Source organism: Ranitomeya variabilis, chromosome 1, assembly GCF_051348905.1.
Source record: "Ranitomeya variabilis isolate aRanVar5 chromosome 1, aRanVar5.hap1, whole genome shotgun sequence".
Lineage (NCBI taxonomy): Eukaryota > Metazoa > Chordata > Amphibia > Anura > Dendrobatidae > Ranitomeya > Ranitomeya variabilis.
The window spans coordinates 220,134,101-220,152,406 of record NC_135232.1 but is presented as its reverse complement, the minus strand read 5'-3'; the positions used below and the strand labels follow the sequence as shown (position 1 = coordinate 220,152,406).

Below are 18,306 nucleotides of genomic sequence, written 5' to 3'. Positions count from 1 at the left end.
GATCATTTAACTTATGTAGGGGGACAAGGCAGGAATGTCCTCTGTCCCCTCTGTTATTTGCATTGGCCATAGAACCATTGGCTATTAAATTACGTACTAGCAGGGATGTTTAGGGTTTTTTCTACCAGTCTGTGGAGGAAAAGATTGCGTTATATGCAGATGATCTTCTTTTATTTCTCAGTGATGCAAAGGATTTATTAATGCTATATCTATGATTGATGAGCTCAGTGACTTTTCAGGATTGCATGTTAACTGGGAAAAATCTATCCTCGTGCCGGTGAATGATCTTTCTCAGACGTCTGTAATGGAACAGACGTGATTCACAGTGGGGAAGGGGATTAATTATCTGGATATCCAGATCTCCACTAATGTTAATTCTTTTATACCCCTGAACCTGGACCCCTTATATACTCAATTTCAGAAAAAGATCAATACTTGGTGCAAGCAACCTCTATCAGTAATTGGGCACACAAGTCTAGTCAAAATGGTTTTGTTGCCGCAATTGTTGTATGTAGTTCATAATATTCCAATATGGCTCCCCTTTAAATACTTCTTCAAATAACAAGCTATGTTTAGGGAGTTGATATGGAAAAAAGGTTATAGCTCGAATCAAATGTGATACGTGACAAAGGGGGAAAGAGGAGGGGGGTCTGGCAGCCCTTAATCCGTGGCTGTTATCTTTGGCCTCACAACTGCAGCAACTTAAGCTGCTTCAGGGCTCCTCAGTCTCTCTTTCATAGAATGTTAGAGTTAAGGCCCCGTCTCACATAGCGAGATCGCTAGCGAGATCGCTGCTGAGTCACTAGTTTTGTGACGCAACAGCGACCTCAGTAGCGATCTCGCTATGTGTGACACGTACCAGCGATCAGGCCCCTGCTGTGAGATCGCTGGTCGTGTCGGAATGGCCTGGACCTTTTTTTGGTCGTTGAGGTCCCGCTGACATCGCTGAATCGGTGTGTGTGACACCGATCCAGCGATGTCTTCACTGGTAACCAGGGTAAACATCGGGTTACTAAGCGCAGGGCCGCGCTTAGTAACCCGATGTTTACCCTGGTTACCAGCGTAAATGTAAAAAAAAAAAAACAGTACATACTCACCATCTGATGTCCGTCAGGTCCCTTGCCGTCTGCTTCCTGCTCTGACTGACTGCCAGCCGGAAAGTGAGAGCGCAGCACAGCAGTGACGTCACCGCTGCGCTCTGCTCTCACTGTACGGCGGCTCAGTCAGAGCAGGAAGCAGACGGCAAGGGACACCAAAAGGCGAGTATGTACTGTTTGTTTTTTTTGGTAACCAGGGTAAACATCGGGTTACTAAGCGCGGCCCTGCGCTTAGTAACCCGATGTTTACCCTGGTTACCCGGGTGCTGCAGGGGGACTTCGGCATCGTTGAAGACAGTTTCAACGATGCCGAAGTCGTTCCCCTGATCGTTGGTCGCTGGAGAGAGCTGTCTGTGTGACAGCTCCCCAGCGACCACACAACGACTTACCAACGATCAGGGCCAGGTCGTATCGCTGGTCGTGATCGTTGGTAAATCGCTATGTGAGACGGGGCCTTTAGAAGGGACGTCTAGGGTCATCGTGTCCAATCCCCTACTCAATACCACACAGTAATTCACTAAACCATCTCAGACAGATGTCTGTCCAACCTCTGTTTTAAGACTTCCCTTGAAGGAGAACTCAACTCCTCTCATGGCAGCCTGTTCCACTCATTGATCACCCTTACTGTCAAACAGTTTTTTCTAATATCTAATATGTATCTTCTTACTTTCAGTTTCATTTCATTGCTTCTCTTGTTTCCATGTGCAAATGAGAATAAGGATGATCCCTCTACACTGTAACATCCCTTCAGATATTTGTAGACCACTATTAAGTCTCTTCTTTTTTGCAAGCTAAATATTCCCAATTCCTTTATTTGTTCCTCAGAGGACATACTTTGCAGTCTGCTCACTATCCTGGTAGCTCTTCTCTGAACTTTCTTCAGTTTTTCAATGTCTTTTTTTAAAATGTGGCCCCCAGAACTGGACACAGCATTCCAGATGAGCCCTGACCAAGGATGAGTAGAGGGGGATAATTGCTTCACGTGATCTAGACTCTATGCTTCTCTTAATACATACATACTAGAAGTATGTTTGCCTTTTTTTTGCTACTGCATCACATTGTTGACTCATGTGCAGTCTGTGATCTATTAGTATATCTAAGTCTTTTTCATATGTGTTGTTTCTTAATTATATTCCTCACAATCTGTAGATTTAATTTTAGTTTTTCTTGCCCAGGTGTAAAATCTTGCATTTCTCCATGTTAAATACCATTCTATTAGTCATTGCCCATTGTTCAAGCTTATCTAGGTCCTTCTGAATCCTTTCTGTTTTCTCTAGTATTAGTTATCCCTCCTAGCTTTGCATTGTCTGCATATTTGATTAGTCTACTTTCAGTTCCCTTATCGAGATCAGTTATAAAAATGTTGAACGACACTGGGGCCAGGACAGAGCTTTGTGGTACCCCACTTGAAACAATCTTCCAATTGGATGTGCAAATATTTATTACTACTCTTTGAGTAAGATCACTGAGCCAGTTATGAATCCACCTAACCATAGCCTTGTCAATCCCATATTTGGTAATTTTTTTTGGATAGAATGAGATACTTTATCAAATGCTTTGCTGAAGTCGAGATATACTATATCGCATTTTCCTGATCCACCCAGTCAGTGATTCCATTATACAAGGAAATTAGATTAGTCTGGCATGACTTGTTTGCTATAAACCCATGCTGGCTCTGGTTAATTACTGTATTCTTCTCCAAGTACTTACATACATGCTGTTTAATAATTTGTTCAAAGATCTTTCCTGGTATAGAAGTAAAGGTACCTTCACACTAAGCGACTTTGCAGCGAGAACGACGACGATCCGTGACGTTGCAGCGTCCTGGATAGCGATCTCGTTGTGTTTGACACGCAGCAGCGATCTGGATCCCGCTGTGATATCGCTGGTCGGAGCTAGAAGTCCAGAACTTTATTTCGTCGCTGATCACCCGCTGTCATCGCTGGATCGGCGTGTGTGACGTCACCGCTGTGCTCTGCTTTACTGCCGGCGCTGACACATTCAGTGCAGGAAGCTCTGTGCAGCAGCGCGTAACCCTGTGGACGCCGGGGGACGTGACAGACATCAGAATGTGAGTATGTACTGTTTTTTTTTTTCACTTTTACAATGGTAACCAGGGTAAATATCGGGTTACTAAGCGCGGCCCTGCACTTAGTAACCCGATGTTTACCCTGGTTACCCGGGTGCTGCAGGGGGACTTCGGCATCGTTGAAGACAGTTTCAACGATGCCGAAGTCGTTCCCCTGATCGTTGGTCGCTGGAGAGAGCTGTCTGTGTGACAGCTCCCCAGCGACCACACAAAGACTTACCAACGATCACGACCAGGTCGTATCGCTGGTCGTGATCATTGGTAAGTCGTTTAGTGTAACGGTACCTTTAGTCTCACTGGCCTGTAATTTCCTGGCTCCATCTTCTTTTATTTTTTTGGAGATAGGGACAACATTTTTCCTTCTCCAATCTTCTGGGACATCATGTTCTCCAGGATTTTTCAGAGATTGTGGCTAGTGGTTCTGCAATTTACTCTGCTAACTCTTTCAGTACCCTAGGATGTAATTCATCTGGACCAGGAGATTTAAATTAATGAAATTAGCTAAGTGTTCCCTCACTATCTCTCTGTTTATAGATAGTGTGGATTCTTTTATACCTTCGATGGCACAGTGAAGATTATTTGATGTTACATTTGTGTTCTTAGAGAACACAGATGCAAAATAGCAATTTAAAAGTTTGGCCTTCGCAGTATCATTTTTTACCACTTCACCCCTTTCATCCTGTAAAAACCTATAACATCTTTGACTTCTCTTTTGCTTTTGACATACACCCAAAATCCTTTTTTACTACTTTTGGTCCCCCTTGCACACCTAACTTCATTACTGGCTTTAGCTCTTTTAACAATTGCCCTGCATTCCCTGCAAGCAGCATTATTTTCTTCTTTAGATATGCCTCCCTCCTTTCATTTAATATACATTTATTTTTTTCCTTTTTAACAAATGATTAAGTTCTGTGTTCATCCATCCTGGTCCCTTTAAATGCTTCCAATACTTATCTGCATTGTTACTGATTGTGTAGTGAGAATTTCATTTAGCAAAATCTCCCTTCCTTCAAATTTCTGTGGAATCGCCATAAAGATTACAGGAATAAGCAGGGGGGCTTGCAGTTTTGCCCTTCCTTGAGGTGGGATATCAGGGTGGGTTAAAGAAAAAACTCCCAACAATGGTTCTTATGATTAAAACTTGAGAAAAAACTAAACAAGTGTTAAACATTGGTGAATATACCGGAGTTGTTTAGATTGGAAGCATTTAGCCCCTGGATAAAGGCAAGTGCTAAGTTTCCAACTCAAGTTTAGTCCAATTGGATTTTTGATAGCTTTCATCAACTTAGAGATAAGTTTCATCTTCATAGTAAATGCTTTTTTCAGTATCTCCAATTGCGTCATGCTTGGTTTGCACAGGAGGCTATCTCTCCTCTCAGAATTAATAATCACTTGATATTCTCTGTGGTCTCTAATCAGAGTACAGTAGCAGGGGCCATCTGTAGACTATATAAAATATTCCTTCCTAAAGTCATATCCAAATATCCTCTAAAAATTAAAGAGAAGTGGGAACAGGATATTGGGATAACTGATGATGATCAGTGCAGTGATCGGTCCTGCAATTGTCCACTAATGAGGCCCACAGTTGTATTTACTGCACCAGGTTTATGGAACCCCCAAATTTCTGCATAAAATAGGAGTGAGACAGGATGACTTGTGCTCAAGATATGGGTTGGGTCCAGTGGATATTATGCACATGTTCCGGGCATATGGTGAAATTTGGAACTTCTGAAACCGAACCCTAAATTATGTTCATAATGTGTTTTAAATTTAAGATTCCTAAACAACCTGTAGTATGCATTCTGGGTTCTGTTGATGGTGTAACGGAGGATGAGAATGTAAGAATTGCACTTAAGAGGATTCTGTATCTAATTAGGAAGATTATCACATCCCACTGGGTGGATAATACACCACCAAGATTCAGAGAATTTATGGAAAAAATGTTTTTGCTTATGCGTCTGGAGGAAGGGTTATGTAGAAAATAGAGGACTGTGCATAAATACTACAAAATATTGGAAGTTTGGAGAAATTACCTCGGAATGGCTATCTTATCCTTACTGGGCTGAATTGTATGTGTAGTCCAATGTTTGATCCGTCTCTAAGGGTATGCGTCCACGTTCAGGATTGCCTCAGGATTTGGTCAGGATTTAATGCAGGTAAAATCCTGACCAAATCTGCACCTGAGGTCACCTGCGTTGTTCATGCGCTGTTTGCGCATTGTAAGGACATGCTGCGTTCTTAAAAGATGCGCCACATGTCCGTTTCCGCGGGTCTGCCGCATGCGTCATTTAATGCATAGTGGAGACGGGATTTCATGAAATCCCCTCCACTATGCTGAAACATCTGGACGCTGCGTGTTTGACGCTGCGGCTCTACACAGCGTCAAACACGCAGCGTTAAACACGCAGCGTTTCCTGGACGTTGAAACATACCCTTACTGCGGCATTCAGATGTACGAAAGTGCACAATCAGTTACATGTCTGATTTTCAAGGGTGCAAGCTTATGTTGTGTTGGTACAATTTTTTACTTTTTCGCTTCATTATTTTCTGCTTCTGTTGATTGTAATGATGGTCTGTCTTATGTATAGTGGGTTTGTATACCGTTCAGGGATGAGAAAGGGGTGTGGTGGGAGTTAAGTTTGTCCGTATTGTATTGTTAAAGGCAAAATCTTAAAAAAGTTATCTGATTAACCCCTTAACGACCAGGGGTATTTCAGTTTTTGTGTTTTCGTTATTTGCTCCCCTTCTTCCCAGAGCCATAAAAAAAATTTATTTTTCGGTCAATATGGTCATGTGAGGGCTTGATATCTGCGGGACAAGTTGTACTTTTGAACGACACCATTGGTTTTAACATATCATGTACTGGAAAACGTGAAATTGCAAAAAAGTGTAATTCCACTTTTATTTTTTTATACTGTGTTCACTAAATTCTAAAACTGATGTGCATTATTTTTCTCCAGGTCATTACGAGTTCATGGACACCAAACATGTCTAGTTTCTTTTTTAGCTAAATGGTGAAAAAAATTCCAAAGTTCGTTAAAAATATATATATTGCGCTATTTTCTGATAGCCATTTTTCGTGATCTTGGTCTGGGTGAGGGCTTATTTTTTGCATGCTGAGCTGACGTTTTTAATGATACTATTTTGGTGCAGATATGTTCTTTTCATAACCTGTTATTCCATTTTAATTCAATGTTGTGGTGACCAAAAAAACGTGATTATGGCGTTTTGACTTTTTTTCTTGTTATGCCATTTAGCGATTGGGTGAATTCTTTTTTTATACTGATAGATCGGGCAATTCTGAATGCGGCAATACCAAATATGTGTATATTTGATTTTTTTTTATTCTTGGAGTGAAAGGGGTAATTTGAAATGTTATATTTTTTTTTACATTTTTTTGATATTCTTAACTTTTTTTTTTACTTTTTGCATGCTTCTAGTCTCCATGGGAGACTAGAAGCTGCAGTACTTCTATCGCCTCTGCTACACACAGGCGATGATCATATCGCCTGTGTGTATCAGAAAACCTCACTTGCTATGATCGCTGACCACTGGGCAGCGCTCATAGCAGTCTGGCAATGACAACCATAGAAATCTGCTGGAGACCTGTAGTTGTCATGCCGACCAATTGGTGACCCGCGATCATATGATGAAGTCACCGATGGGCGGGATAAAGGACGTGCTTCCGGTAAGCGTGAATTAAATGCCGCTGTCAGAAATTTAACTAGTTAACAGCCTCCGGTAGATCGCAATTTAACCTGCGGCTGTTGCGGGCACATGTCAGTTGTATAGATCAGCTGACATGTGCCCGGAAAGGTGCCCTTACCAAACAGGGGGAGTCCAATGTGGGCGTATTATTACACCCAACATTGGCAAGGGGTTAAAAAATGTCATAATGTCAGCGAGCAGCCTATATTAGTGTAGCATTGCCTCATTTATATTTTTTATACCACTATCCCCTACTGTTATATTGATGGCCAATCCTTAGAATAAGTAATCAATATCAGATCGATGGGGGTATAACACCTTCCCAGATCAACTGTTCCTGCTGCCAGTGGCAACCGTATGTGATCAGTTAAGGAGCAGAAACAGCACAGCTCCTTCAACTGTATATTAGCCACAGTGGGGTACTGTAGATCCACTTTTATTCAGCCAAATGGGGACGGATGTGCAGTACATGGCCGCAGCCATCGGGTTGCCTGTGAATAACATAGAGCTATGTGCAAGTCCTCAAAGGACTAATCAACAGCTAAATATACGATAGGCTCAAACATAGGAATCATACAAGAAAGATTTGAATACATTGAAAACAGTCTCCCTAAATACCACGCCTTCATTTTATTCTAAATAGATATTATTTAGTATTTCAGATTAATTCCTGCTTACTAATCTTTGTAATTAATATTGTGTAATAAAAACCTCCAATTCATAATACAAAAAACAGGAAATAGAAAAAAAACACAGTATGCAGCTAAAAAAAAAATAAAAAGTAAGCTTTTTGTTTAAATTGATATTATGCCAAACGTTGCAAGTAGTAGGAAAAGTCCTTCCATTCTACTATGGCACTAACAGATCTAAAGGTACTTGAAAACCAAAAGTAAAACAAGATACTATTAGTTGTGCATTGTGATATATTTTTCTAATAGGTCTACTCCTGTTGTGCACAAAAAAGCCAGTGCATTGACTAAAAGAAGCAAAGAAAATCATATAGCTAACAATGGCCCCCCGCATACAACCAGTCCAGTGTTAATCACTGCCGAAAAACCAAATCAGCATACCACAGAAGAGCCACTTCCTACTACAGTTTATAACAAGGTAATCTGAAGGAGGCTTAATGATAACTACAGATGGAACAAACTTTAACTTGATTTTACCAACCGTGATGCAGCATTCTTATCTTGCACTGAACAAAGTACAAGCCATTGAAAATGTTTGCTTCATCATGGTATCTAAATGCTTTAGAGAGGACGTGCCATCATGTCAAAAGTGGCCACTTGTATTTATTCCTGCTGCTCCCCTAAATATTCTCCTTTTTTTCAATCCGCCATACAATTACAGAGATATGGGTCTTTTCATTTAATGATAATTCTTATGGTCTGTCCGTGTGTCTTTAGGTTATTCTGCATAATTACCATGTGAACAACACCCATTTAGTAGAGACCCTTCACAGGGTAATTATGCTGGCTAGGAGTATGAATAACCTACCCGGCTCAGAAACTGGTGAATCCTTGCAGTACACAGTGTGTGTGCTGTAGGGATTCATAAGTCTGCAGTCACACGGAGTGCCTGCAGACTTATCGAATTGGACAAACCAACCCCTTTAATAAAGACCATAAAGATTAGCACTAAATAAAAGGCCCATGTCTCTGGAATTGTATGGCAGATTTAAAAAAAAACAAAACACATTATTATAAGATAAACTCGGGAAGAGATTTGAAAATGAAAACATCAGATGTTTTCTATGTTTCGTTTTAATATGGGAATAGTTGTATTTTAATTTTAGTAGTATAACGGAAAGTTTTCAAGTTTAGAAAACCAGTTTTCATTTACCTTATTAGGGAGTTCTTAGTAAAGGACTGTCACCTGCTCGTCTCATAGATCCGAGAACGGCTCGCACATTCTAAACATCCCTGTTTTACCTTGTTGGCGGCCATTGACGAGGAGACTAGGATGACTAATACAAGAGAAAGGTCCCTGCAGACTCCTCGCCAATGCGGATAAACTGACAAGTCTATTCTTATGTGTGTGTGTGTATAGGGAGAGACCTGTAAGTCTAGCTCAGAGTGAGCTGAGAGAAGCCGGAGGGGACTTGCAGCTTGGACAAATCCTTCCTAGCCATAGTTACTACTATATTTTTCACGCTCTCTGACCTTTCCCGGCGCCTACGCACTGCAGTACTTTGCTCTGCCCGCAACAGGGCAGACAAAGTACGCCTGCGCCGGAGCCGCAGCGTGAAGACAAGAAGAGGACGTAATCGTATGAAGATGGGAGGCGCTGGACCGGACTGCGACACCCATCGGACCGGACCGCAGCGGGAACGCCCCTGGGTGAGTATAATCTAACCTCTTTTTCTCATCTTTCAGGATACATCGGGGGCTTATCTACAGCATTACAGAATGCTGTAGATAAGCCCCTGATGCCGGTGGGCTTATCGCACCTTCGATTTTGGGGGTGACAGGTTCCCTGTAAGTAAAATAAATGATTAAATGTTATGAAAAATATGTAAAAAAGGAGAACCAATCACATGAAAAAAGCAGGACAAGGTAAGTTTAAAGGCTATATTTAGCTTATGCACATTACACAATTCTACACGGCGTAGCCAATATCTGCAACAGTCCATTATACAGGCGGGTGCACACGTAGGCACACAGTCGCTAGTCGTATTTTTGTATTATTATAAGTGGATAGGTAGACTGTTCCTGGTTGAATGGCCACCAGAGCTTACCCAGATAGACTTTTTCTTTTTGGAGAAAACATAAAATAGATATTACTTCAATATTAATACATAGTTATTTTGTGTCACAAAATAACTACGTATTAAGCCCCGAGGGTGGTTTGCACGTTAATGACCGGGCCAATTTTTACAATTCTGACCACTGTCCCTTTATGAGGTTATAACTCTGGAACGCTTCAACAGATCTTAGCGATTCTGACATTGTTTTCTCATGACATATTGTACTTCATGATAGTGGTAAAATTTCTTTGATATAACTTGCGTTTATTTGTGAAAAAAAACAGAAATTTGGCGAAAATTTAGAAAATTTCGAAATTTTCCAAATTTGAATTTTTATGCCCTTAAATCACAGAGATATGTCACGCAAAATACTTAATAAGTAACATTTCCCACATGCCTACCTTACTTCAGCACAATTTTGGAACCAACATTTTTTTTTTGTTAGGGAGTTATAAGGGTTAAAAGTTGACCTATCTCATTTTTACAACACCATTTTTTTTTTAGGGACCACATCTCATTTGCAGTCATTTTGAGGGGTCTATATGATGGAAAATGCCCATGTGTGACACCATTCTAAAAACTGCACCCCTCAAGGTGCTCAAAACCACATTCAAGAAGATTATTAACCCTTCAGGTGTTTCACAGGAATTTTTGGAATGTTTAAATAAAAATGAACATTTAACTTTTTTTCACAAAATTTATTTCTGCTCCAATTTGTTTTATTTTACCAAGGGTAACAGGAGAAAATGGACGCCAAAAGTTCTTGTGCAATTTGTCCTGAGTACGCTGATACCCCATATGTGGGGGTAAACCACTGTTTGGGCGCATGGCAGAGCTCGGAAGGGAAGGAGCGCCATTTGACTTTTCAATGCAAAATTGACTGGAATTGAGATGGGACGCCATGTTGCGTTTGGAGAGCCCCTGATGTGCCTAAACATTGAAACCCCCCACAAGTGACACCATTTTGGAAAGTAGACCCCTTAAGGAACTTATCTAGATGTGTGGTGAGCACTTTGACCCAACAAGTGCTTCACAGAAGTTTATAATGCAGAGCTGTAAAAATAAAAAATCATATTTTTTCACAAAAATGATCTTTTCGCCCCCAATTTTTTATTTTTCCAAGGGTAAGAGAAGAAATTGGACCCCAAAAGTTGTTGTGCAGTTTGTACTGAGTAGGCTGATACCCCATATGTGGGGGTAAACCACTGTTTGAGATGTGACACCATGTCGCGTTTGGAGAGCCCCTGATGTGCCTAAACATTAAAAAACCCCACAAGTGACACCATTTTGGAAAGTAGACCCCCTAAGGAACTTATCTAGATGTGTTTTGAGAGCTTTGAACCCCCAAGTGTTTCACTACAGTTTATAACGCAGAGCTGTGAAAATAATTTTTTTGTTTTCACAAAAATGATTTTTTAGCCCCCAGTTTTGTATTTTCACAAGGGTAACAGGATAAATTGGACCCCGATAGTTGGTGTCCAATTTGTCAAGAGTACGCTGATACAACCTATATGTGGGGGGGAACCACTGTTTGGGCGCATGGCAGAGCTCGGAAGGGAAGGAGCGCCATTTGGAATGCAGACTTAGATGGATTGGTCTGCAGGCGTCACGTTGCATTTGCAGAGCCCCTGATGTACCCAAACAGTACAAACCCCCCACAAGTGACCCCATATTGGAAACTAGACCTCCCAAGGAACTTATCTAGATGTGTTGTGAGAACTTTGAACCCCCAAGTGTTTCACTACAGTTTACAACGCAGAGCCGTGAAAATAAAAAATCCTTTTTTTTCCCACAAAAAAGATTTTTAGCCCCCCAAATTTTTATTTTCCCAAGGATAACAAGAGAACTTGGACCCCAAAAGTTGTTTCCAATTTGTCCCGAGTACGCTGATACCCCATATGTTGGGGTAAACCCGTTTGGGCGCACGGGAGAGCTCGGAAGGGAAGGAGCACTGTTTTACTTTTTCAACGCAGAATTGGCTGGAATTGAGATCGGATGCCATGTCGCGTTTGGAGAGCCCCTGATGTGCCTGAACAGTGGAAACTCCCCAATTCTACCTGAAACCCTAATCCAAACACACCCCTAACCCTAATCCCAACGGTAACCCTAACCACACCCCTAAACCTGATACACCCCTAACTCTAATCCCAACCCTAATCCCAACCGTAAATGTAATCCAAACCCTAACCCTAGCTTTAGCTTTAGCTCCAACCCTAGCCCCAACCCTAACCCTAGCCCTAGCCCTAACCCTAACAGGAAAATGGAAATAAATATTTTTTTAATTTTATTATTTTTCCCTAACTAAGGGGGTGATGAAGGGGGGTTTGATTTACTTTTATAGCGTTTTTTATAGCGGATTTTTATGATTGGCAGCTGTCACACACTAAAAGACGCTTTTTATAGCAAAAAAGTTTTTGCGTCTCCACATTTTGAGACCTATAATTTTTCCATATTTTGGTCCACAGAGTCATGTGAGGTCTTGTTTTTTGCGGGACGAGTTGACGTTTTTATTGATAATATTTTCGGACACGTGACAGTTTTTGATCGCTTTTTATTCCGATTTTTGTGAGGCAGAATGACCAAAAACCAGCTATTCATGAATTTCTTTTGGGGGGAGGCGTTTATACCATTCCACGTTTGGTATAGGATAGGAGGTAAGACGCTCGGAGCAAAGCGATCACATCGCGTTGCTCCGGGGGTCTCAGGGAAGCACGCAGGGAGCCCCCTCCCTGCGCGATGCTTCCCTATACCGCCAGAACACTGCGATCATGTTTGATCGCAGTGTGCCGGGGGTTAATGTGCCGGGGGCGGTCCGTGACCGCTCCTGGCACATAGTTCCAGATGTCAGCTGCGATAGTCAGCTGACACCCGGCCTCGATCATTCGCGCTTCCCCCGTGAGCGCGGCCGATCGCATATGACGTACTATCCCCTCGGTGGGAATTAAGGCCAACCCCACCTCGACGGGATAGTACGTTATATGGGATTAAGGGGTTAATATTAAAGTAATATCTATTTTATGTTTTCACTCTGATGTAATGTTAGCTTAAATTTAGTAAGCTTTTAAATATATTTAAATGTCACATATTAGCCATTGACTTCATTTGATATATCCCTTACTTTAACTAAATTAGCGCTTTATACAAACACTATGCATAACATATAATTTGTGCTATATACTTTTACACATTGCAATACACTTTTTATCTATACATTTTCACTTAGAATATTTTTTGTGCAAAACTACCATTTGTCCAGGTGGCGCGCGCCCCCATCTGGGCACGAACTCAGACCGCGGTGGCCTCCGGTTCCTATGGCCCGCTGGAACGCACTGCCGTTGTAGCTATGACGGCGTTGCTGTCTTAGCGGTCCTACTACCGGCAGCCACAAGTCATCTATTGAGTTACGTGTTCAAGGGGCGGCGCGCCGACATTCACCTGGCCAAATAACAGACCCGATCAGTATTATAGGCAGTCCCCATATAGTTAACACACCAACACTCTGATTGGCTGACGGCGGCATAAAAGGATTGTCACTTCCCCTTCCTTGTACACACCCCCTGAAGAATACACTAAACGTGCGTTGGGGTGGAGGGAAACACCATCAGCTCTGCATTAATAAGCTGGATTCCATACCTGAACACCTACTGCTATAGGTAAAACTGCCCTCTTTACAAACTTTTACCTGCACTACATTATGTTATGGTCTTTATTATTAATTTAACATTAGTACTTGTACCTTTTGTTCTTTTGGCATCTTGCCTTAAATTAGACCAGGTAGTGTGGCAATTTAATCCATATACTTTAATGGTGGATAAACCTGCTGTTTATGATTGGACACTATCCAGCTAAAACTATTTGCACACTTTTTGTTGATATTATATCTGCAGTGACTGACACTGCTTCCCTCACACGAAAAGGCACCTTGTTGAATTTTGTGAATTTTATGTACATGTGTTTTTTAAATATATTTTCAATAAATTGCTATTTTTTAAACAAACACATTGATAATAGTGGTTATTGCTATATGTCCCCTACTATGTGTTAGTGTTGGGGCATATTTTTGGATTCTTGATGTTTATTCTTTGCCACAAGCTTATTTTGGACTACGTTGTGGCCAAAGTATTGACACCCCTGCAATTCTGTCAGATAATACTCAGTTTCTTCCTGAAAATTATTGCAAACACAAATTCTTTGGTATTATTATCTTCATTTAATTTGTCTTAAATGAAAAAACACAAAAGAGAATGAAGCAAAAAGCAAAACATTGATCATTTCACACAAAACTCCAAAAATGGGCCAGACAAAAGTATTGGCACCCTCAGCCTAATACTTGGTTGCACAACCTTTAGCCAAAATAACTGCGACCAACCGCTTCCGATAACCATCAATGAGTTTCTTACAATGCACTTCTGGAATTTTAGACCATTCTTCTTTGGCAAACTGCTCCAGGTCCCTGATATTTGAAGGGTGCCTTCTCCAAACTGCCATTTTTAGATCTCTCCACAGGTGTTCTATGGGATTCAGGTCTGGACTCCTTGCTGGCCACCTTAGAAGTCTCCAGTGCTTTCTCTCAAACCATTTTCTAGTGCTTTTTGAAGTGTGTTTTGGGTCATTGTCCTGCTGGAAGACCCATGACCTCTGAGGGAGACCCAGCTTTCTCACACTGGGCCCTACATTATGCTGCAAAATTTGTTGGTAGTCTTCAGACTTCATAATGCCATGCACACGGTCAAGCAGTCCAGTGCCAGAGGCAGCAAAGCAACCCCAAAACATCAGGGAACCTCCGCCATGTTTGACTGTAGGGACCGTGTTCTTTTCTTTGAGTCCCTCTTTTTTTCTCCTGTAAACTCTATGTTGATGCCTTTGCCCAAAAAGCTCTACTTTTGTCTCATCTGACCAGAGAACATTCTTCCAAAACGTTTTAGGCTTTTTCAGGTAAGTTTTGGCAAACTCCAGCCTGGCTTTTTTATGTCTCGGGGTAAGAAGTGGGGTCTTCCTGGGTCTCCTACCATGCAGTCCTTTTTCATTCAGACGCCGACGGATAGTACGGGTTGACACTGTTGTACCCTCGGACTGCAGGGCAGCTTGAACGTGTTTGGATGTTAGTCGAGGTTCTTTATCCAACATCCGCACAATCTTGCGTTGAAATCTCTTGTCAATTTTTCTTTTCCGTCCACATCTAGGGAGGTTAGCCACAGTGCCATGGGGTTAAACTTCTTGATGACACTGCGCACGGTAGACACAGGAACATTCAGGTCTTTGGAGATGGACTTGTAGCCTTGAGATTGCTCATGCTTCCTCACAATTTGGTTTCTCAAGTCCTCAGACAGTTCTTTGGTCTTCTTTCTTTTCTCCATGCTCAATGTGGTACACACAAGGACACAGGACAGACGTTGAGTCAACTTTAATCCATGTCAACTGGCTGCAAGTGTGATTTAGTTATTGCCAACACCAGTTAGGTGCCACAGGTAAGTTACAGGTGCTGTTAATTACACAAATTAGAGAAGCATCACATGATTTTTCAAACAGTGCCAATACTTTTGTCCACCCCTTTTTTATGTTTGGTGTGGAATTATATCCAATTTGGCTTTAGGACAATTCTTTTTGTGTTTTTTTTTCATTTAAGACAAATTAAATGAAGATAATAATACCAAAGAATGTGTTTGCAATCATTTTCAGGAAGAAACTGAGTATTATCTGACAGAATTGCAGGGGTGTGAATACTTTTGGCCACAACTGTATATTGGTTGATAACCTTTTTATCTAGTATCAGGTGTGATTTTCATATGGCCCACACTTGTTACTTGCCACAAGTCAGTTTGAAGGAGCATCACATGCTTGAATCAAAGTTGTTTACCCACAATTTTGGAAAGGTGACAATAATTGTGTCCATACCATTTTTAAGGCTGTGTGTGAAATTATCTCCAATTTGCCTTTTTTATTTTTTTTTGTGTGTTGTTCCAATACATTCAAAGGAAATAGACATGTATAACAAAACGTGCAATTGCAATAATTTTCTTAGAGAAATACTTAATTTTCTGGAACAACTTCAATTGTACCAACACTTTCGGCCATGACAGTATATATAATGTATGGAAAGCCTGGTGGAATTAATAGTGCTAAATGAGTGTATGACTATAGATTGTAGGTTTTGGAGAAATCACATTCAGTGCCCAGTAAGTGTTCTGATTAATAGTGCACTTGTGTCACACACTTCTCAGTGCATGATACTTCTAGGTGTCCTAGTGCAATGAGCAACATCTTTTCTCCAACTAGGAGAAAAGACACCTAGAAATAATATATGTTGATATACTGCAGCTAACCACATTTTTTCAAAAATAAAACAGGAGGTTCTTAGTTAACATTTTGATCAGAATGTATGAACCCACTGCGACATGACTGCATACCTCTCAGGAGGTCCCTAACGTCTCAGGAATAGCGCTGTGAAGTGACCACCCCCACTTTGGCACTGCGCCAGCAGGAGCAACCTAGGTGACCCACAACATCCATGCTGCCAGGCGAAGCCCCAAGGGTCCTCATACACACCATCCCAGAGATCCAACACCAAGTAACCTGATTTATAAAACTCATCTTCCTACTATACAATTATTATCAACCATAAGCCACTGTGTAACGATGAGCAAAGGTGACAAGATAAAGTAAAATGGGTATATTTGCATTTTAAAAAATACAACTATATACATTTACTGAGATAAAATGTGTAACAGGTGATGTCATACTGAATGCCAAACTAACTAAACTTCATATGCATTTTTTTTTTAGTTTTGTTCTCTGTTTTTTGGAGCAATTTCATCAAAACAGCAAGAAAAGCCTCATCGGGCATTGTATACCTTGGTGACAGCAAGTGAAGATGAAGCGGAAGATGAAGAATCCTGCAGAGAACTCTCACAGACTTTCTAACCTCTGCTGATGAAGGATCTCTGCAACCAGATACTTCCTTTCCTCTGTATATGGCAGTGCCTATAGGTTTACAGTTAGGGTATGTGCACACAAAGTCTTAAGATGCCAGCATACCTGCTGAGATTTTTAAGCACAAGACTTTTCGGGAAAACACCAGCGGTGTTTGAAACTATTGAGCGGCCTCCAAACTGAAGCCACCTGAAGAATTATCAGGTGACTTATATTAGCTGCTTCATGGCTTCCGAGGCTTGAAGTGGTTAAAAGAAGCTTAAAAAGATAGAACATATGCACAGCAAGTCATTTTGGCATTGCAGTGCATATGTTAATTATTTTTAGTATTTTTGTAAAAGATTTTTCAGGTGGATTTCAAGCAGGATCCTCATGACAAAGATGTGGACACATATTCCTTGGTTGTAGTTGTAGATGACCTAGCTCAGTGGGTGTATATAGGCCTGCCAGACAGATAGTAAATGTTTTAATAACTTGCTCTTATTGCAAAAGGGTCTTGTACATGCACATATTGCATCAGATCCCATTTTATGTTTTTATATTTTGGGGAGGGGGGAGTTTTAGCAATACACTTGAATATGATGTTTTAAAAGCAAATAGCTTGTGCATATTGCATGTGTGTGGTATTGTCACAGCAACTGTTTGCTGCTGCATTTGTGCACATTGCCTCACTTCTGTATATGGCTGTCTAATATACAATTTCTCACTATTGGGCTGGAGTCACACATAACGTATTTAAAAAAAAAAAAAAAATCAGTCCATTTTTAACAGCCGAGAATCGCACAAATATTCCCTGAACAGTGATCCGTATGTCATCCATGTGCAATGCGAGGATGCGATTTTCTCATCATCCAGTATGGCGAGATCTTTTCGCCGGCTTGCAAAATGGACATATAATGGATCCATGGCCTCAAATATTCGTGAAAACATATATACACACACACACACACACACACACACACACACACACACACACCAAAAGTTTGGACACACCTTCTCATTTAAAGATTTTTCTGTATTTTCATGACTATGAAAATTGTACATTCACACTGAAGGCATCAAAACTATGAATTAACACATGTGGAATTATATACTTAACAAAAAAGTGTGAAACAACTGGAATTATGTCTTATATTCTAGGTTCTTCAAAGTAGCCACCTTTTGCTTTGATGACTGCTTTGCACACTCTTGGCATTGTCTTGATGAGCTTCTAGAGGTAGTCACCGGGAAAGGTTTTCACTTCACAGGTGTGCCCTGTCAGGTTTAATAAGTGGGATTTCTTGCCTTATAAATGGGGTTGGGACCATCAGTTGTGTTGTGCAGAAGTCTGGTGGATACACAGACGATAGTCCTACTGAATAGACTGTTAGAATTTGTATTATGGCAAGAAAAAAGCAGTTAAGTAAAGAAAAACGAGTGGCCATCATTACTTTAAGAAATGAAGGTCAGTCAGTCCGAAAAATTGGGAAAACTTTGAAAGTGTCCCCAAGTGCCGTTGCAAAAACCATCAAGCGTTACAAAGAAACTGGCTCACATGAGGACCGCCCCAGGAAAGGAAGACCAAGAGTCACCTCTGCTTCCGAGGATAAGTTTATCCGAGTCACCAGCCTCAGAAATCACAGGTTAACAGCAGCTCAGATTAGAGACCAGGTCAATGCCACACAGAGTTCTAGCAGCAGACACATCTCGACAACAACTGTTAAGAGGAGACTTTGTGCAGCAGGCATTCATGGTAA

At 41.1% G+C, this 18,306-nt stretch overlaps 1 protein-coding gene across 2 annotated transcripts in view; it reads left to right on the top strand.

The window, feature by feature from the left end:
* The window catches only part of RAD9B (RAD9 checkpoint clamp component B), a 138,263-nt gene extending 120,759 nt beyond the window's left edge, over positions 1-17,504 (top strand). The window contains exons 10-11 of one of the 2 annotated variants that reach the window (XM_077292809.1): positions 7,833-8,001; positions 16,424-17,504. In XM_077292809.1, coding sequence (XP_077148924.1) covers positions 7,833-8,001; positions 16,424-16,561 — 307 coding nt within the window. In that variant the 3' untranslated portion in view covers positions 16,562-17,504. The remainder of the gene's footprint in view (positions 1-7,832; positions 8,002-16,423) is intronic. The other variant, XM_077292812.1, reaches the window with a different exon arrangement.
* The last annotated feature ends 802 nt before the right edge of the window (positions 17,505-18,306 follow it).